The following is a 21,942-nucleotide window of genomic DNA, read 5'->3' as shown; positions in this document are numbered from 1 at the left end:
CTGAGCTAATAATCTGAAACAAGATTAGAGAAATCATGGCAAATTTAAATACTAATAAAAAGCTGAGATGGTGAAACCTTCACCTGAACACAGTGGGAGCAGAAAGGCACACAAAGGCACAAAAGCCTCAGGCACACACAGCAAACCAAGCGGTTCAGCTCTGGTGGAAGCAGCACCGTGCAGTGAACATTGCAAGCTCAGCTGACCTGTTCCCTTCTCCAGTAACATGACAACTGGTACAAACACCTTGTTTTCACATAACCATCTCGGGACAACTAAAATATTGTTCATCAAATGACAGAGCCATTTCAACTATCCCCAGCTCCTGCCTGAACTGCCAGGTGCTGTTTTATCCGTACAGCCTGCTGGAAAATTCCTCCTTGACACCTCCGTGACTACAGACACCCCTGCACAGATCCTGTCTCAGCACTCCTGCTGCTGAAGGTGAGTGAGATATCTGGCAGAACAAGACCAGAGATTTGAGTAACAGCCTCTGACACCCCTGTGACTGCTCTATACAGAATATTGCTGCTATTCTATTCCTCCTTTCCCCACTTCCATACCCCGTATTACAATCTTTGTTGTCCTTTTTGTTGTTTAAAACCAAGATCTACCTGGAGAAATCCGTGTTGACAAATACTTAGAAACTGGAACAAAACATACTGAAGGGAAATGCCAACGGGAGAGCATTTATTTGTACCAGCCAACCACACATGAAATACTGTCTGCTAACCAAATTTATCAAACTACAATTATATCAGGTGCCAGTTTTAGAAGAACTACATTAAAACTTAATAGCCCTTCCCTAATGAGTTTGGGCATCATTTTAAAAGCTGAGAACTGTTTAAGTGCTCTGTATGACAAGTAGAGTATCAGTCATCTTCTCAGTCATTCTTTTATTACTACCATGGTTGAAACTCTGAAGTTCCAGATACCTTTTGCAAACCTAAGAGCAGACCAGCTTTGTTTGATCTCTTTGCAGATTAACTGCTTTCATTATTGCCTGTTCTCAATGCTTGGTTAGCAGGAGACATTTGGCATTAGAGATGCTTCCCTTCAGAATTCAGCCACTATCCTTGAGCTTAAACTTCCTTCATCTCTGTGGGTAGCAAATCAATCTCCATCTCTGACTGCTCTGATGGTGCCAGTGGAACGAGTGGATGGTGCCCAGTACAGTTCCTCAGGGGCAGCTGTGCCTGCTGTACAAACCTAAGCTCTCAATGCTTCACACAGTGGCCTCACTCTCAGAAATGTCAGCAGATCTCAACACTTACTTATCGAGGACAAAAATCCTTGCAGGAGCTTTTACTTTTGCTGTTCCTGTTCCGGGAAGGAAGAATCTCAGTCTGTAGATGCAGCAGTTTGGCATGTGCCACGCACCTCACACACTCTACAGACGTCTGTGGATGTAAATTCAGACTCAGGCCTCCCTTGGCAGGTCCCTGTGCCCCTCAGTGACCAACTCACAGTAAGCAGAAAACAAGGCAAGGTAATGCACACGCTTTCCTCAAAAATAGATACCAGGTTTAAAAAAATATTAACTCCACAATTTTTATGTTAAGCTTAGAATTAAGAAAGGGTGAATGCAAATAATTAGCAAAAGAAACAGGGAAAATCAGGCAGAATTCAAAATTAATTTCAAAAGCATTTTCTAAGCCATCTGTTCTTTATTCCTTCATGCCCAGAACTAATCTACATCCATCACTGCTGACTAAATGAAAGTACATGGCAGTGACGAGTTGAAAAAGGGCAGTGCCAAGCAAGGGGAATTCTGGCTGGCCAATAAAAGGGCATCAGTTTTTCCATATGGAGTTCTGCTCCATGTTAAAAGCGAAGCAGGCAAAGTCAGAATTGAATCCTGTTCAAACAGACCTATTTTTAGACACAAAATGCATGCACACACACGCATGGCCTTTCTGGTTAAATATTTATGCAGTCTTGGGTGTCCTACTAAAATCAAGTAATTGCCAGTTAAGAAAAAGCCCCAAACAAAGTGTTACTGAACTATCGGGTTTCCTTCAGCTGAGCTGCACTTCACAAATCTCAGTTTTTCTTCAAATGAAGTTTATCTGCCCATAGGAAATGTTTTTCAATAAGTTCATTTTCCACGTACCACTCCCCCTGTATCTGGGATATAGAAAAGCTTGCAAAACACTTTAAAGACATTGAATATTTAAAGGAAATTGTTTAAAGTATTCTGAGTTACTGTGACAAACAGCATGTTTAGCAGAAAAAAAATCATATTCCTTATATATTTATGTTCCTTAAGGCTGTATTTTGCTTTTATAAAATACCACCACAGAAGCTCTTGGAATAACCTGAAATAACAGTATGAGCAGGTGAATCAAAATGCAATACAACACTGTATTGTTCATCTGTAATTTCTGTAGGCTGTAAAAATGTTTTTTAAAAAAAGTCAGCTTCAGTCTTTAAGAAACCTATGGCTCTTAAACGTGATGTGGCAGATGAGTAACAAACAGTAGGACACATATTGAGGAAATAAGAAATAGCAGTGAAATTACATTATTCTGTTTAGAAGTGCCTGAAAATCTTTGTGATTGAATTTACAAGATCCTTCAAAAAAGTCTGATAGCAAATAAGCATCAAAACAGTAACGGTGGATTTCAGTGTAAATCAATGAAGGCATTAGATGAATTGAATTCCTAGTATTTTGCAGGTTTTTATTTAATGACAAATATTAACCATAAAATCAATCACTAAAGCTCTTTTTTGGGGACAGTCACACCTACAGACCAACACTGGACAGAGAGTTTAGGCAAAACCTGATACAGTTTTGTACCTTGCTGGAAATTACTTTGGAGGTTTAAACATGACACAGGAGAAGGAGATGCAAAGGAAGCTGTCAAACACTGGGCATGATATAAGGAATACTCACTTTTATGGGAAGTGTGAATGAGGGAGAGACATGAAGTGACTCATGCAATTTCTGAGGCTCACACAGTGAGTCAGTGACAGGACCCAGAATAGAATCCAAGATCCCCGACTCCTAAAAATCCTTCTGTGACAGCCTCTCTTTCACAATCTGCTCAACCTACCATGCAGAAATACAGCTCCCATAAGATTAATCAAAATAGGACTGATAAATTTAATCCAATTTTAAAAAGTTACTTTGCTAGTATCTTCTCAGCTCACTCTACTATAGTCAATTTTCTCTTAACCAGTTTCCGATACTGAACCGTAACTTTCTGGCATCTAAACAATTCTTCCAATAATATCAGGAGAGTTATGAAAAATAAGCTAAAGATCTTATTTTACAAACTATTACCTTCTTCTGATAAACAGTACACTGGTACTACTTTCAGATGGTAGGAAAAGGACTTAAGTTCTACCTGCTCTTCATTTGGCTCAGTTAAGTGTAACCCTGAGAGTCTGGATTCTTTCAGTGAGTGAACTGTGCTTAGCAGAATTACCTCTGAAGATGTATTTAACAAAGAAATGGCTCTTTGTCAATGAACTGAGCCCCAAGGGCCCAGATATTGTTCTTCAATTAATTCAAAACATCCTGAAATTAATGAGTGGCAAACTCACTGGATTTTAGGGAGCAGTGAAGAAATTACAGCAACAAGAGACACTGAGTGCCAGGGTTTCAGAGAGAAAAAAAACCCAACCCATTTATTGTTTCTTCCATTGCTGGGTTACTGAGCAATGAAGTTAGTTCAGATTTTTACTTTTTCATTCAGTAACTTCAATAGGAAGAAATTAAGGAATGCTTTAACAGACCACCAGTATTCTCCTAATGAAAATCAGCTCTCATAGCTCAGTTTGGCAGAGACCAGAGAAAACTAACAGCTTCCAAGTCACGACATGCAATTAATTTTTAAGCCAGAAAAACAGGGCAGAGTGTGCTCTACTTCAGAAAGTGAAATTACTATGAATAAAGTTCTCCTAGCTGTCAGCATAAGAGATCAGACAGCCCAACATAACCCACAGGTCAGCCTTCTACCAATTTTATGTATGACCAGCAGGGTTTTGCCAACTTAAATGGAGATTTTAAGCAGTGATTTATATGCAGCATCAAATGGCTTGAATGCAAAGAAGATGAATTTATTTATATTGTCTTTTTTTTTTTTTTTTTTTTTTGAGGGGGTCAGACTGGAAAAATTTCCAGGAAACAAAACAACTGTGAATGACGTGTTTTTCCTGAACCCTCCCTTACATTTGGGAGACAGAAAGGGAAAGAACAACATTTATACTTCCTGCACATTATGTTACTAAGTGGCAGTCACAGGGTAAAAAAAGAAATACACACTTGTTGTGTGGCACAGAAATACATCTCTGAAGTTCTCAGCTGATTTTGTATGCACAGTGCAGGTAACAGCAACAGTATTCCAGGTGGGAAAATAAAACATTGATCAGGCATTTGGGCTCTCAGATAATTTCTTTTTTTACTCCACAAGAGTGAATTATGCCAGAAAGTCTTTTTTCTCCTAATCTGTCTTAATTCAGACATGCAATTAATTTAATAGGAAGAAGTAATATCCTGCTACTCTATTTTAGATAGTTATTTTAGCCTTGAAAAGAATACCATCTTCTAAAAGACAAATCAGAGTATGTACATAAATTAAGTGCAAAGAAGAGATTATCAGAAAAGGCAACCTCCATTCCTTCACTACATAAGACAATTAAGTCTCTATTTCAGGCATCCAGAGTTCCTAAAATAAGCTCTCTATGTCCTCCTTATTTAATGGTTTTGATCATATTCTTAAGAGTACCTTGGTGTGTGTGTGCACGTGTATCGTGCAGCCCCCACCCACAATTAAAAATCAAACCACACTGGTACTGCTGATAAGATTCTGGGACCTTGTTTTTCCACAAACAAGTCTGCCAGTTGTTTAAATCAACAGAAGAGGCCTTTACAGAATATTTCCAGATAAATCCTTATTTTAACCTTGATTTCTTGCCCTGGCTTGAATCAAGTCCACAGCACACCCAGGATGGTCTGAGAAGCTGCCCAGGGGCTCTGCAGTCACGGTGAGCTCTGGTTAAGACACAGACCCAACATGCACCTGCCCAGTGACTGAGACTCCTGCAGGTTTAACTACTGCTGGTTCTTCAGCTGGGTCTGTCAGCCACATGGACCAGATAAAAACCATCAAACTCCTCACTGACTCACCATTACAAAATTGCTTTTAAGAAAAGAAAGCTCATATGCATGAAGCTGTAAAAACTAACACTTCCATAAATTCAGAACTTTTTAGCACAAAGAGATACAAAGATGATTTTTTTTTTTCTACTGCTCTGACAATTACCCAGAGAAATATTCCACGACACTTTGGATTCTTCTAAATAAACCCAATTCATCATCATGCCACAATGATGTTACACTGTGTGGACATAATGTCTGAAATTAATTTCTCTTTCTTACTGCCAGGACTTATGAAGGAAACAACAAAGGCTTCTATGGAGAAGTCCTTAAAGTTTAAGAGAATTCTGTGTATGTGCTGTTATGGACTTTAAGTGGGAAGTGTGATCATAAGAGTCATAGCTCCTATAACCTGCTCCCATCAAAAAGTTCAGTTAGAACTGAAAAGATTCACAGAGTAATATTGTAGGTTCCTGATTACATTCATAAGAGTCAAGTTTCTATGTCTTTAACTTCCTTACTGTTTCCTGAAAGCAGAAAGTTTACACTGCATTGCTTTTGTGGTTCTAAAGGACTCACTTTTCTCCTCTTATGTGAAGAAAGCCCAAATAAGGTAAGGACTCTGCATTTTTCTCATAGTTTTTGCCCGGCAGGGTGTGGGGGAATCACTCTGCATTACTATACAACATGCCCTATTACACAGGGGAAAAATTAAAATCTTAACTTAAGTAACAGTTCAGAGGTTCACTCTGATGCATTGTGCTACACCCGTCTTCCCATCACACAGGGGAGTTGATGACAGGCAGAGCTCAGAGCAAACCACGGCCCGAAGTGTGCAGTTACTGGGCATGGCCTGGGTGTAGGAACAGAACTGCAACTGCTGGTTCCATGCACTCCAGACTAGAACTGAACCAAGGCAGGCAGGAATATCCAAGAACAGCTGTCTGCACTGGGGATTGCTCAGCATGGACCTGGAAGGGTATTTTCTGACAAGGGAACATCATTCAGCAGCTGCACGCAGGAGTTTCTCTGTAGGTGGCAGCTTCTCTTCTGTTATTGTCCCTCACCTCACCCTGCATCTGTCATCACACTGAGATAAATGAGGACAAGGGGATTCAAAAAGGCGTGACAATTTGTGTCATAAACATTCAGGAAGCTGAAAGGTGTCAATTGCCATGGAAATGTCCTGGTTTGCCATATAAAAAACCCAAATCCACAGCACCTCAAACGATCTCCCAGCAAAATGCAGTGAGCTTGTCACAGTGATTCCAGATGCTTATTTAAACACTGAGTAACCAAACTGACCAGGGTTCAGTGTGTAGGTTTTTATTTGGCAAACACATGACAACAGACTAGTCAGAAAACTCTAATTGAGCTCCAACTGGACTGAATTATAATGTCACCAAAAGGCTCTCCAGCAGATGGCAAAGTTTAGATAATTAACAAAAATGAACTGCTCAATTACACTTAGAACTATACAGCTTGAGCAACATTAATCACCCAAATCCCCAGGAGCATAAAAAGAGTCTCTGGAATCTTTACATCTCCAGAATGTCTCTCAATATTGATCTAAGACCCCCCTTTTACTTCTAAACAAATACTGAAGTCAAGACAAAAATCTTTAAGGGCACATTATTGCTGAATTCAACTCTCATTCAAGCAATTCACAAAATATTTCTCCCCCTCTAAAGCTGCGTTCAAGTCATAACTTTAAAAAAGAACAAATGACCATGAAGTATTTTTAATTTATTATGAACTTTAAAAAGCCTCATCTTAAGCCCATATGGAAAAATGTTTCTAAACGTCTCAGCAATGCAATTCCATTTATACATATATCAATACATGAAGATAATTTAAACATTTACATCTTCCATTTCCTGCAGCTCGTAAAAAGTTTTCTATTATGCTGTCAAAATTCTAGAACAGAAGAGTACTTCATTTTCTCAGCATTTTTTTGTCACTAGAAATACTATAAACTCTATTTTTACATAAAAAGTAGGATATAGTTGAATTTTTACTAGTTGTCAGCGATTCACTTTAAAAACGAAGTAATTAGCTGGGGGTGGAATGTTACTCCTAAGCTCAGTTTTGGTGCTCTCTGCCACAAATACAGAAACTGTTTTTTGATCAGGACTTTGAAACCACAGTGATGGACAAATTAAATATATATAATCAGGTTAAGTATAAGGTAAGAGAAGGATATGGTAGATTATGCAGTAATCTTCTCAATCGAGAAGGAAAAAAAAAAAGTCATAGAATCATAGGATGGTTTTGGTTGGAGAGGACCCTAAAGATCATCGAGTTCCATCTACCTGCTATGGGTAGGGACACTTTCCACCAGACCAGGTTGCTCAATTGTATTCACTTACTTGAGGTGCTGCATGGAAAAAGTTTAAGACAAGAAAACACACTGAAATATGAAGGTACTGGTGAACAGAGGCTGAGAAATTAAATGAGAGGCAACAGAATCCAGCCTTGAAATTCTTTAACAAGTCCATAACCTGAGAACAGCCCAAGGTCCACACTGCCTTACAGACTGGAGTATGACCACTCAAAGTACAGCACACAGAATAATATCCTGGCTTGTTACCAAGATAAGTGTTTTATCAATATCACAACTCAGTCTGGATTATGTTTAAACCAACTGTTTTTTAGCGAAGTGCAATCTCTCACACATCCTGTGAGTGCATCTGCAGAGATGCAGATCTGAGTGCTGTCAGTGTAAAGGCTGATAGATGAGCTCATGGCATCTTACTAATTCTCAGTGGTTTTATAAATACAGTAAAAAAGACAGGCATAAGATGAATCCCTTGTGGCACATCACATGTAACAAGACCTCAGGGAAAGAAATGGTCCCTCCTTATTTCGTGAGAATTTTGGTTTCTAGGCACTTGCTCCCGCTGTCCTGAAACCATTCTAGACTGCAGCTATCAGAACTGCTGCATCAACAAAATGTAACCCTTATTTAAGGCAACAAACAAGACTATCCAACATTTTGTCCTGTTGATTTTGTTTCCGTGCAGGTTTTTACTTCATACGTCAATATCATTAATAGATTAAGCTCTGATTGTTCATTACCTCTACAAATCCCCAATTAAAAACAGAGTATGTTTTGGATGCATAAACACATTCTATTCAGCTGGAAGTTTTGCTTCCTGCATTTCCTCCCCTTTATCTTCCACACACACAAAGAAGTTGTCTGTAAGCCACCTTCTTGTTCTCCTGTTAGCAGCTCTGCCACTTCTCTCTCACGAGAGCAGGTCACCATTTCATCCCTTTATTCCTTCTCGTTTTCTGTCACAATTCTGTCTACCTGGGGTGGCACACTCAGTGCCACCTGCAGCCTACTCAGCTTACAAAAGTGCCTGGATGGGGCATTCACAAATCACTCTTTCTAAGGTCAAGATGGCCAAGCAACAGAACCTTTGCAAGCTCAGCTAAGCAGTACATTCAGTTCCAAGTCTGCCAGCTGTCACTCTGTGTATGTTTTCCCCTCTAAACCAGGTTTTGAGTAGCAAATAAAAACAACTCAAGTGGAATGAAAAGGAAGTTCTCAAAGTGAAGGCAAGGCAAAAAGTCCACGTTAGGCTACATCTGTCTATAGCCTCAAAAACCATAACTAAAGTATTCAAGGAATGCATTTAACTCAACAGCACCACATACATTTGAAAAATGTGCTTACTAAATAAATATTTTACACCATATCTTCTTAGAGAAACTACAGGCCAAATTCTTCTGCCTTTGAAGTTTTGCCATTCACTGCAGTAAAGCCTAAACCAAGAAAAGATCATTCTCTTCTTGTGTCAACTCAGCTTTTAACCACCTTGCATTGCTACATGTGTTTAACCGAGGGAATTACACCAACAGCAACTGGAGACCGATTATTCAGTGTTAAATGAGGATACAAAGTGGACACACACAAAAAACTGGTTTATTCGTAATCATACCCACTAGAGGCATCGAACACATCTATCTGGAGTGGTTAATATTTAAACGGAAATAGATTTCATCATCTTTTCTACAAAGCAGCTCAGAAGTGTTTCACCTCCTGGATGTCAGGAATGCTTTAGTCAAACACTGTTCTATGAAATCACATGTAACAGCTCTTGGAAAAAAAAAAATTAAAAAAAAATGCATGCATTGTAGACTTCCACAAACCTGAAGAGGGTTTTCTGAGCAGCAAAGCAGAAAGTCACCCTGTCAGTAATTGAAAAAGCAGAGCACACAAAGAGGGGTGGCTCTGGCGAATGAGGCTGCATGTGGAGCAGAGACCTCCACAGACAAAGCACAGCTGCTGCTCTTTGCAATGAGGGATTAGCAGTCTAGGTCAAAGGAAAAAAGCCTCTCTGTAGCTAAGTGAGCAAACTGCAGAATGCATCCTCAGCACAGATGAGAAAGGGCCAGCTAACCAGCTTGCAAATTGTGTAGAAGCTTCTGGGAACAGAAATAAAACCAGCAACAATTTCTTGACCGAGCACGTAGAGCCTTTCTGGTGAAAAGCTGTGATGCCCTGCTGGAGAACTGAGGTTGCAATGACCTCTCAGTTCCTTTAAAATTACATTTCCCCTTTCCCTTCTTTGTGTACATGTATATAACAAGTACTTTTTCTTCATGGTAAAAACAGTGCTACCTGTGGGGCTTTAACAACAGCCTGCAAGTAACTGGCCCAGAGACAACAGAAAAAGTTCTTTTAACTCTAATTCCATATGAACTGAAGCTTTACATGCATACATATGCACACAGAACTTTTTTCTTACATACAGACACTCATCTCTCTTTCAGCTTTCACACAGCTGAGTCACATTATATTCTGGCTTTACATTGATGTTTCTGCTACATTGGATGTAAGCCAATATTTGAAGATAAATAACTGCTTAACCTTTTTATTACACACTAAATATATTTTTATTCTAAATCATTCACTTTAGCAACACTAAATGAAAAAATGAACAGTATTCTAAACTAAGAAATACTGTTTGAATGTATCAGTGTGAATGTATTTCTAATCTGGCTTTTATTTATCAATAAAGCACTGAAAACATTAGATACCAGCCTAATTGCAAGGAAAGTGGTGAATTAATTGCATGTTACAGGAAGCTTGGGACCTATTTCACTTTGTGGTGTTATAGAACTATAAGTCATCAAAATTACTTGAAGTCTCAGAAAGTTGTGCTGTTCAGAAAACGAAGAGCTTTTCTTCTTTTCCCTTGTCAAATCAAAACAAATTAAAGCTAAGGAAATTTTAATCAACCGAAAAATTCACTGAAAATAAATTAAAAAAAATCACATTTCCTTGTTGATAAAAGTTTCACATCCTGACTTACACAACTGCAATTGCCATTATCACAAAGGCCCTTTTCAATGAAGTTGGGGTTGCAGTTTCTGACAGATGGGGAGTTCCCAGGAGCTGTGCCCAGGCTCAGCTGAGCACTCCTTTACATCTGGACCAGCTCCCCAAGTTCTTGTGGCAGTTATTTATATACTGTACTTCTCCAACCTGAGAGACTGCCTGCCTGACAACTGACCCTTTAATTCAAGTAATCTGCACTAAGAAACAAAGATTATACCACTGCATCTGAACAGTGAACCTAAATTTAAGCATGTGAGCTGACACTTTGTAGCCTGTGTATTATTTTTAAGACACAGGCACATGTCACCACTCCCCCACAGTGAACATCTCTGCTTGAGGAACTGAGTGTTTTCAGTCCTACTGAAATTGGTATTGATGGCCAAAAAAAGCTCTTCTCCACCATGATCAAAAGCTATTCTTTGTGTGTAAGTTACAACTATATTTAGAAAGGCTTAATTAAAGTTTTAAAAAGTCACATAAAAGTAGGAATCTCTAAGGTTAGAAATATTTTTTTTGGTTCTAAACAATTATAACTAAGCAACTGTTTATTTACATACTTTCACAGCAGTGGATGCTTTGGAAATTGCATCCATACACTGTTATTTACATAGGAAAAAAAAAGGAGAATCAAAGTACATTTAATTTCTGTTTCTAAAATAAAGGCTATCACCAATACACGTTTGGAGTGTATACAGCACTGCATACATTTTAACAAGCACTGCAGTTGAAAATGTCAGAATCTGAAAACAGTATCAACAATTCAAAGGGAAGAGACAAAACTGGACTGTTTCTGTACCTAATATTTTAAAATAATGCCAAAAAAGAAAAACCCTTTTATTTTCAGGCAAATATACCTTCTCCCCTACAATGCAGCAGAAGAACAGCAAAACTTCAGTCATCTGTAAAAGATGAAGTTCAAGATAGTCAACTTTCCTCACTGTCATCTCTCCCCCCTGGCCCTGAGATCACTTGCTTACCAACACACACATGATACAAGTTGAAATAGTGCAGTGATTTGGGCTGTAAGACCTCAGGACTACCTTAGAAGTGTGTGTAAGTTTAGATGCCTTCAGACATTCTTCAGTGTTCTATATGGCTGCTGTGTCCCAGCAAAGGATTTGCTGTTTCTTTTTCCAAGAGCTTTTCTACCATCTCAACTGCTCAGCTCTGTAAAGGACACAATCCTCTCTTCCTGAAGCCAACAGGAATGATTTTTAGAAATAGGTATCTGTTGGTACTATTTGAAAATACCAGAAAACTCTGCTACAGTTTACAAGAGCATTTTAATTCTCATTATTCTAGTCACTGGAAAGGGGTGTGTATATACAATTTCAAAAGCTTCAACACCTTTGTGTTAAAGTGAACATGGATAAGAAAGGTTTTTGGAGCCCTGTTCTCCACACCCAGTTCATGCTATTTCTTCTTTACACAGTCTTAAAAGGAAGCATCAGAAAACACCTAAATGGAGGAGGTGCTGACAGACTCAAAACTTTAATTGAGACTCCTTTCCCACAGTGCCTCCCACACAAAGCTGCAGACTTTAAAGATTTTTAACAGCTTAAAAGCATGAGACAATTCTTCTTCCTGTGACCTTGCTTAATCTCTGCTAACTGGTATTAAAACATCAGATTTCAGCAAAAATTAGTTCCTTGAGCCAAAGTTTACTTCTGCATTACAAAATATTCAAATCTGACTTAGAACCAAACTAGTGTTTCAACTCAACTAGAACTCTGTCTTTGAACTTACAGGGTGTGCATCATTTTCTTCACGTTAAGAGGAGACTCTGTGGGAAGAACTCGAGTTGCAAGATCATCGTGGGAAAGTCGGGAGTCCCAAATGACACGGCTCCTCCCTGACAGCCCAGCTACTCTCTCACATTCAATCCAATTTCAGGAACATCTCATTTATTAAAAGTACAAGTTACATTAACTGATGCAAGTTACCCTGCTTGAGCATGTCTTTTTCTAAGCATGTACTTTATAAGAAGCACATTTTTGAAAAATCACAATTTTTAATGCACGTGTTTTAAAATAAGATGATGAAAGAAGTATTTTAAATCTTTCCTTAGTTACACCAAATTCTGTTGCTGAGACCTTAAACTTATGACAGTCTCAATAAAATCCTCTGTAAACTTCATGGAGTCACTTTATAGAGATAAAGCAATTTTGTTATAATTTTTAATGATAAAATTCTGGTTTTCCTTGATTTCCAGTTACCTTTCATAAAAAGCCAACTCCCAGAGTAAGTTTACTTCACAAAACACAGTAACGCACTCCCCTGTGCCAAAGAATTCATATTCTACAATTTAGTTTCCCCAGCAAAACAGTAGTTATCAATATTTGATAACCCTGGATCTATTGAAAAAGCTTTGCTAGGGCATCATTATGCTCTCCTCCTTTCATAAGGATAATAATCTAAGGACTGTCCTTCCATTTGTGGTGTTTTCCTTTACTTTCTTTCAGGAAGTGTTGCTAAGGAAACAGACTATCATCTACTATTAGGTCCAAGGGTCTAGCAAGGTTTTTCTCAGGAATAATAGACCAACAATTACAAAACCTGTGTCCCTTCTGTGTTTGGTTTTTTTTTTTAAATAAGGAAAAAAAAAATAAGGCAGAATTATCACATCCCCAACACACATAATGCGCAAAAGACATGTATTCCCTAGGGCATACTCTTCTCTCCTAAAAAACATGATTTTCACTTCATAACTAAATAAGGAGAAACATTTAACCCATCATTAAAGAAAAAAATTGTGTTTTTTTCCAATTCTAGAGCCAGCATGGTATTTAAGCTTTGCCCTTTGAGAAAAGGCAGCAGACAGTTCTGTTAAGCAACAGTTCCCTGAAATAACGACCTGGCACTGTGTGCACAAAATCATTACAGACCTATTTACTGAACTGACTCACACAGAGTAACTAAGGCTGGCTCAATAAATTCAGATTTATATACTTCATTTAGAGTTTCTGGTATTGTGAGTTTACACCACAAACCATTTTACCACTAAACATATATTCCACTATAACAGATGTGAGGATTTACCCAAATTAAAGTGGTTGTTATTTCTAAAGTCAATGTCTACAAGCAAAGTCAAAGCAACTGGCTTTTTTTTTTTTTTTCTGGCTTAGATAAAAATTAGAAATATGAACAGCTCCAGGTTTCACTGAAGTCTCATCTGCATACAGATGACAAGGCAGGCAAGGCCATGAGCCAGTACAAAATGTCTGTGTAATAAAGTCATTTTGCCTCAGTTTCATTAGAGGCCATCAGTCAGTCTTTAAAAATCTGGTGCCTTAATTTTATATTTTACCAGAAGCATTTTGGAAACCAAAAAGGGGTTCTAAGACACTATATTATTAATCCCTCCGGAAGTCAACACCATCTATATCTATATACATCCTGTAATTTGTAAAGCAAAGTTTTAGTGCTGAACTGGCTTAATACTCTTTGGCCCAGTTCTGACTCCCAATTCATGTGTGCCCTGTGTTATATGTACCCTTGTTAGATGCACCATACATATAAATGGTCACTGGGACATGCCCATGTGGTAGCAATGTTCTCAACTACCAACCTCCCCAGGAATGCAGGTTGCTCTGAACTCACTCCTAACTGCAAACACTCCAGGACAGATCCTTGTTGCCCAGTAAGGGGTGTTTGGGGGTGTTTAGCCTGGAGAAAAGGAGGCTCAGGGGAGACCTTATTGCTCTCTATCAGCAAGGAGGCTGCAGCCACATGGGGTTGGTCTCTCAGTTTCCAACATGACAGTGTTTAAGCTTCACCTTACAATTACCAGGCATTTTTCACTGATGGCCACCAGACAGTATATTAATAGAATAATTAAAAAAAAAAGCCAACTTTGGCAGTGGTTCACTATAAATCAAAGCCAAAAATAAGACAGGCTGCAAAGTATTATCAGTGGACAACAAGCAGAATATGCAACAGAAGCAACAATACGCTCTAAAATATTACACGAAATGATACTTGCAGGAATTAATTCAACCTATGACTTCTGTGAACAGTGAAGGTCACAACAGCTTCAAAAACACGTAATTCCCCCAACACTGCAGTTCGAAAAACTGCAGTCAGGCAGATGAGTACACTCTGCCCTGGATCAATGGCAATGACTATCTACACCCACAGCAACAGTGTCTGATGGTAAAGGCTTTGGGAAGTTAGCACTGAGCTGTGGGGGCTGATTACAGGGTTAAACAGAGCAGTAACCTCAGCTAAACACAAGAGGGAAGCTGACCTGTCTACACAAATACTTGCCTCTAGTCTTCAGCGAGTAAGGCCAACGTCAATATTAATGTGATCAGCCATGAAATATTTTGCAATTTTACCCCTTAAATTAGCTTGCCATACTGTTGTCTTGCAGTTGGATGGTTAACTCTGGAATAGGAGGAAAGGTTTTCCACAGAGAGGGCAGGCCATACTGCAGCAGCACGGACTGAGACTCCTGAAATTGCTGACAAAGAGCAGTACTTGATGCCAGTGGTAGCCAAATCCTCATATGGAACGTACACCCAAATTCAGTTATGAGAAAGTTGGCTTGCAGGTTTCATTTCCTTCAATCTTGTGCTTCTCATCCCAAGCTTCTCTTTGTTTTCTTTTCTTGATCAACCACATCTAGGCTGAATGTCTGAGAGCAGTCATACTTCCCTCAGGTGGAGTGGTGAGTAGAACATACAACAAAAAGACTGATTATATCAGGTAGTCAGTAGAGACAGGTCTATGCTAGTTAAAGGAGAGTGGCTTACATATTATTCTAAGATTTAAATCCAGTTTTCAGCCATTAGCCTAATACACTTCTGCCTTGGACTGCTCCAATTTTTCTTCACTACTTTCTCCCATGACAGGAGGCTCTGTCGTGAAACTTCTCCCTTCATCTGCCTCTTCACTACTATTTCCCTTCCCAAATACATATTCTAGCTTTGACAGCATAAAACAGCACAGAGTTAAAACTAAATTTACACACTTAGAACTTGTTACATCCACTAATCAATAAAATATGACTTTAAATTCTATGAAATAGGTAGAAAACCAAAACTAAAATGAACGAGTGAAACCATTTCATTCAGTATCTCAAATGTATAAGAGCAGGAGTTTAAAACTTCAGTGCCAAAACTCAAGTCTTACTGCTGTACAGAATACATGAAAAAGTAATTTATCAACCTGTTATGAAATTCTGTGGTAACCTGCTTCCAAGTTCAGTGTATTTTCTTGAAGAAGCTGTAAAACATAAGGTATTTTCATAATCTGGATTGGTTTATTTTCACGCATTCAGGTGGGATATTCAATTAACACAGTCTAAAAGACTATTTTGCCCATGGTAAAATTTTTTACATTCTAAAATGCCATATTCAACACTGTGTAACATTTGGACATGGTTAGATTGTTACCCAACTAATCTCCTAGTAAAATGAAAAAAAATCACTACGTCAAAATTTATCTTTTCATAAAGTTCTGCAGAAGATTTTATAATACATCTTTTCCCCTGTGTTTCACTGATATAACTGCAGAGAAAACTAAATTCTAACATGTAGATTTTATTAAGAATAGAGTACTAGCATTTTTAACTATGGGTATTCTCATCCCTCCTCACAACTTAGGCAGATGCATCCAATTAATGATGAATCATTCCACATAAATTTCCTGTTTATAACATACTGGCAATACCACCATGACAACGTACAGAGCATAAAATGGTTATACATCATCGCTGTTTTTGTTTAGAGACCCCAAAAAGCGAAGGGCAGGGGTGTCCCAGGAAAGAAAATGTTTACTTCAGATTTCTAGAGGAAACTGCGCTACTTTGAAGAAACTACACTGCTGTATGCAGATAGAAATGCGTTTGCTACACACTGGATACAATACACAACCAGGACCACTACTAGAAAAAAAGAAAAACTCATTTATTGTGATCCTAAGGGCTGTTCAGCATATTTGTAATGAAATGATGCGTGAAGGAAATTGTGGATATTTTGATCTCTAAGCACAAGGGCAGTTAAGAACAGTTGTTCTTCTGTGGTGTTGTACTCACTGAAAGCTGGGCCACAATTCCACAGAAGGTGCTGAAAAAGATAAGAATGAACTAGACAAACAACCTGGTTCTGTTTATCCATGCTGTATCTTCAAAATAACCAAAGGAAAGTGCTTCCCAGTGTCAAAGGAAAATAAAGGCAGCAGAATATCTGCCTGTATCCTCAACTGAAAATTCTGGTCAAGTTCCACTTTGTGAAGTACGAGTCCATTCTCATTCTACCTGTTTTTGTTGATTAATTTCTACCTTAAAGAAGTTTTCCTCTTTCAGGAATGCTCTTGTCTTCTGCAGGAGCCCCTTGCCCACACACTCCAGGATCAACCTATAACATCCTAGTTTCTAATCCCTCCTAAGGAGGCCTGTCAAGCTCCAAACTCTGAAAGCTCCCAGATGTTCCAGAAGTGCTTCTTTTAATTCCTGAAATGCTCTGTGGCTGAAACAACCAACATCAGGAAGGAAGCTGATCACAGGCAAGCCTCTCTTTCATTTTTAAAATAATGACTGATAGAAGGGAACACTTTTTTCATACTTTCAGACACGAACTTTACATTTCAGTGGTCTTATGTGAAGTTTGGTTGTTTGCTTTTGTTTAAAAAAAACCCAGGGAATGTTTTGGGTGCCACAAACAAAAGAGGTTCCCCATAAAAGGTAACAAAATCCAATTTGCCACTGAGTATAGTACTGAATTTTAAAACAACCTATGTTCTCTTGAAGGTTTGTTTTAAAAAACAGGTTGGTATATAGTTCCATTTTTTTTCTCATCTTGAAAGTTACCAAACTGTACCCTGCAGAGCCTAGGATAGATACTTCCACAGCATGTGGGCCATCCTTTAAATATGGCACTGAAAATATTTCCCTTACCTTTACTTTCTATCCCTTTTCATGTATTTTGAATTCAGCTTTCAGAGTTAGAAAACAGTGACAGGAGTCTCAGGAGCATTTTTAAAGGTATTTAAGAGTGCAGCCCTGTCTGAACTGTGAGAATGGAAAGGTCTATGAGGAACAAAGACTATTTTTTTGGCTATCACCTTCTTCCTAGTCTTAGGGGGAAATTTTCTGTACAAGCTCATTGTTCTTGATCAGGCACTGTAAAGCACACACCTAAATGAAACGCTCCTCAGTGCAAGGGGTAAATTATCTTTCATCCAGTCTGGCTCACCAGTGGTTAAGATTTTAAGACTTTTAACCCTCAGCAAAGAAACTGCTTTGAATTTTATTCAAAGGTTCTTCTCACTGACCGTTTTGACTGCTGAGGTTTTAAAGGACACAAGCAGAAACATTCCAGAACACATAATAAATAAACTGAACACAATAAAGGTAACTAGGTCTTTCAGAAGTCTGCAAGGACTTCAGGAGATGAGCAGTTGATTTCTTCAAGCTGAGCAGAGAAGCATGAAATGAACTTCAAGTTGCAACTAACTAGGGAGACAAGTAAGAAAGAATATGTCCCATTTTAATATTACTTAATACTAGGATTGAGAAGGTATTTTAACAGCAAAGAGGAAGATCCTGTAATGGAGGAAAGCCTCAAATCTAGAGTGATCTGGAAGCACTAATTATTTTAAGTGATGGCAATTTTAGAGGTCTACACATGCCAGAATGTAGCTTCTATTTTAAAGCACTATGAAGTCTATTTTAACTGAGAGGAACAAAATTCCATTGATTCTTTAGAGAATAAACTTAAGAAAACTCTTAGAAAAACACGAGTAGAAAGCTTGCTACTAGCTCTAGTGATAAACTTATTAGTTTTCACTCTATGCAAAGGAAATGGAACAATATTAAGGTGAATGAATTTAGGTGTAGATCAAAAAATGAAGGATTATGCTGCCAGGGAGTGAAGGATTATCATCACTTACCTCCCTCATCCAGAAGCTTCCCACTCAGGGGCTGGGATGTATCTGAAGAGTAACATGTAATGGAAATTTGTAGCATTAAATTAACTGCAGCTGATTGGAAGCACCTGATGGAGAAGAGGTGAGAATACCTGCTGTTTTAGAAGCGTGAATAGGATAATCCCCAAATCTGACTTTCTGGTCTTCTGCCCTGACATTAACTATTAAGGTTAAAATTTGTCTGAACACTGGAAAAAATACTATAATAGTCAGTTACAATAAGTTACTAGAGAGTAGTTTCCAGACCAATAAAAAGAAAATAGGCTCAACTTTTGGTTTTTAACTGAAATCATAGCCTCATGGCACCAGCACTCAATAAGCAGGCAGTACACTCAGCATCAAAAGGACACTCAGGTTTTCGTTGATCAGTACACGACACAGCCGGGAAACCCAAAGCACACCTATCATCTCCTCAACAGACTAGTTAAGTACGTTAAGTCAAGGCTCCAGAAAACAAAATCTTACCTAGTAAGTGTGTACTCCCTGAGTCCTGAATGCAGGTTCATGGCGGAAAAAGTACCTATGCATCCACGCAATCGCTTATCCCGACCGATCTTCCACGTTACAAACAGTGGGCTGTTCGAGGGAGGAAAAGAGAGACATGATCACAGGAGCAATTTTGACAGTTGGTGTGCAATTTCAGCAACAGTGCCCTTCCATTGCAGGCAACGGGGGGGCCAAATCTCTAGAACAACTCTATTATATCATGTGATATAACAGAAAATAAGATTACTGGAATAGTTCACCAAGAATGAAACCTCTTGGTAACGGACCTGATATGCTGAGTGTCCCTCACTGTTAACCCATTAACCTTCTCCTGTGAATGGGAAAAGCCTTGCCTTAGAGACCTGTACATAAGGAACCCTTTATGGAAGGGAAAAATACCTCTGTCACACCATCCCTCCTCCTGGACACAAATACTTTTGGACCTTAACACTGCTGGCAAGAAACAGAAATCCTTGGAAGATAACAAAAGTTAGGAACGCTCTCTAGAGAACTGCCTGAGGAAAAGGTATTTTCTCCATGAATGCCAAGCCAGTAATCTCAAAAACGACCAGGAATGGAGCAAAATCTCTTAGTAAGTTGAATATGTCTCAATTATAATTCTTGATACGAAGAGATATAAGAAGCCCCGCTGCACTAAAGCTGACAGAAGCGAGGTGCATCTCCGACATTCTGGCACCTGTGACCACCACACACACACTTAAGGATGCACTGCTGACTTGTTGCCAAAGCCATTTGATCAGGCACTGCTCTTCAGCACCATACACACGAACAAACCCTTCTGGTTTTCTTTATGGCTGATTCGTGCCCAGTCTTATCACCACAGGCCACAGCCATGGCTGTGAAGACCAAGAGGTCTAACACGAGGTAACCCACCTCAGGCTGGCACCTGAGAAGCAGCAGACAAAGCAAACACAAGTATCACAGGTGCCCTTAAGGAAGGCAACAGATACAGAAGCATAGATGGAGTAAATTCACAAATTCACAAAAGTCAAGTTGGCTGCATCGAAAAGTAAGAATCATCTTCTGTTCCAGCTATCAGCTGCACATGATGAGTACATTTACAACAGTGCACAGTGAGATTAACAGTGCTGCATGGAAAGACAGCCTTTGGTAACTGTCTTGTCTGACTCCTCATCTGAAGGATCTGCTTTGTGAAACAGAACCTCCCTCTCTAGCTAAGTTGAGATTTTAAAAACATACTAAGGCCAGGAGCTTTATATTATATGAGTAGATCAGTCACTGCACAATTGCACAGCATAACAGAGCTGCCTGAAACTGTACTGGGGTACATACCCAGGGAGTGTGTGCACTCTGGACTCTCAAGAAGCAGCCCATATCCCTTTTCTCCTGCCATTCCATTCACTTTGTCTGATGTGGCACAAGATATTCATCATATGATGGCAGAAAACGAAATGCCTCTCAGTCCCTACAGCACCAAAGCAGCTGCATCCAGTCCTCTCCTAACCTTCTAAAACCTGTTCCTATCACCATCACCTGCTGGTACAGCAACTTCCTCCTTACTCAATTATGCTGGACAAGTTCCCTTCTGTCAATGATGATGAATAAAAGAGGAAGCTGAAGTCATAGCTTTCTTTTGGATTTCCTTTTATTTCTTTTTGACTGCCACCCTCCTGCCTATTTTAAAGTTGTTTAATAAATACTGAAGAGCACAAAGGCAGAAGGGCGCATTACCTAACATTTAGCAGAATGTGGGCTATTACATTATTCTCCAAAAGTGGCATTTTATTACCATTTTCAAGAAAGGTATCCCAGTTGCCCTTAATGGCATCAACAAAATTATTAGATGGCAATGGCACTGAGGACACCCTTGCACAGAAATAAGCATGAATAAGATTCAAACTGGACTTTAGGATTATTCTCTTGACCTTTACCTTTGGATTATGAGATTTGTTAGCTGTAATACACTTAGTGGAAGGCTGTAATTCAGGGAAACATACACACATTTACTTTCTTGTCAAAACTGAATTGTTTCTAGGATGCAGCATTGCTGCTGCTTTAAAAGGACAACAGAAGACCAGAGATCAGCACTGGATGTCAAACAGTACTGAAGCATCTGCATATACTTTGAAGGTCCATGTCAATGAGTACCAACAGAAAATAAAGGTTATATGCATACACTTTTGTAACAGTGGTAGCAGGAGTATAAACATCCTGTTCAGGCTAAGCCTGACACCAAAAACCCTGACTAAAGATGTTTTTCCAACCTTTCAACTTCTATATTGCTCCCCTGGAGCCACTAAAGGTATCAGCATGTCTACACAGAAGATCTAATCCTACTGAATAGAATTGCTTAATTACCATCGCAGATGTCTTCAAAGAGTGATGTGGACCAAAGGTTCAGAACAGTCACTGACATATTCAAGAAACAAGGCTGAAAAGGACCTTCAGGGCCCCTGCTATCGTAAGGAATAATTATATAATTCCGTTCATAAACGATCCACATTCTACATGTGAAAAGTAGAAATAACGGGAACAAAACCTCCAAACCAAAAAATTAGAAAGTTGCCTTAAAACCTTGCTTTAGTTCAGAATCCCTGGAACCATTTTTATTTCCTGCCAAAATGGTTTCCCAGTCAGCTTGTACCTAGCTACTCTTGTGCCAACACTGTCCTTCAGTTTAAGTAGTTCTTTCCCTTCCTGGTTATTATTCCCAAAGTATTTATAGAAAGAATTCACAAGCCTCTTCAGGCTTCACTTTGCTGAGCTGAATGGGTTGTACCCAGTCAGTTTGCTCTCAAAGGGGACCTTTCCATTCTGACCATCACATCTCATCTCTACACTTTTTTCAGTTTACATTTTCCTTTTTGAACATCCACGTCCAGAACCGGAGGCAGAATTACACAGGTGGGTCTTGCACCTGCATTGACAGTTCCATCCTTGAACTAGAAACACTGACAATTTATTTAGTATTCTTACAGCCTAATGTTGAGTCCAAGCCTTTACAGAGCATTTCTAGGCTTACACTAAACAAAGACCACAGGAAACCTGCTCACAGAAGCTAAGCAAGCTACGCAGAGAAGCGAATCTTTTT

General features: G+C 39.0%; 1 protein-coding gene across 2 annotated transcripts in view; it reads right to left on the bottom strand.

Moving 5' to 3' along the window:
• AMMECR1 (Alport syndrome, mental retardation, midface hypoplasia and elliptocytosis chromosomal region gene 1) overlaps window positions 1-21,942 on the bottom strand; it is a 92,923-nt gene that overhangs the window by 17,644 nt on the left and 53,337 nt on the right. Inside the window, exon 3 of one of the 2 annotated variants that reach the window (XM_027888386.1) lies at window positions 18,849-18,959. The exons of the other annotated variant lie outside the window; for it this stretch is intronic. Coding sequence (XP_027744187.1) covers window positions 18,849-18,959 — 111 coding nt within the window. The remainder of the gene's footprint in view (window positions 1-18,848; window positions 18,960-21,942) is intronic. 2 annotated transcript variants of the gene reach the window in all.

The sequence above is a fragment of the Empidonax traillii genome, unplaced genomic scaffold (assembly GCF_003031625.1).
Source record: "Empidonax traillii isolate 1590-97213 ecotype Southwest subspecies unplaced genomic scaffold, ASM303162v1 scaffold237:size1322474, whole genome shotgun sequence".
NCBI classification, from domain to species: domain Eukaryota; kingdom Metazoa; phylum Chordata; class Aves; order Passeriformes; family Tyrannidae; genus Empidonax; species Empidonax traillii.
The sequence above is the reverse complement of the archived record's forward strand: the minus strand, read 5'-3'. Positions and strand labels throughout refer to the sequence as shown.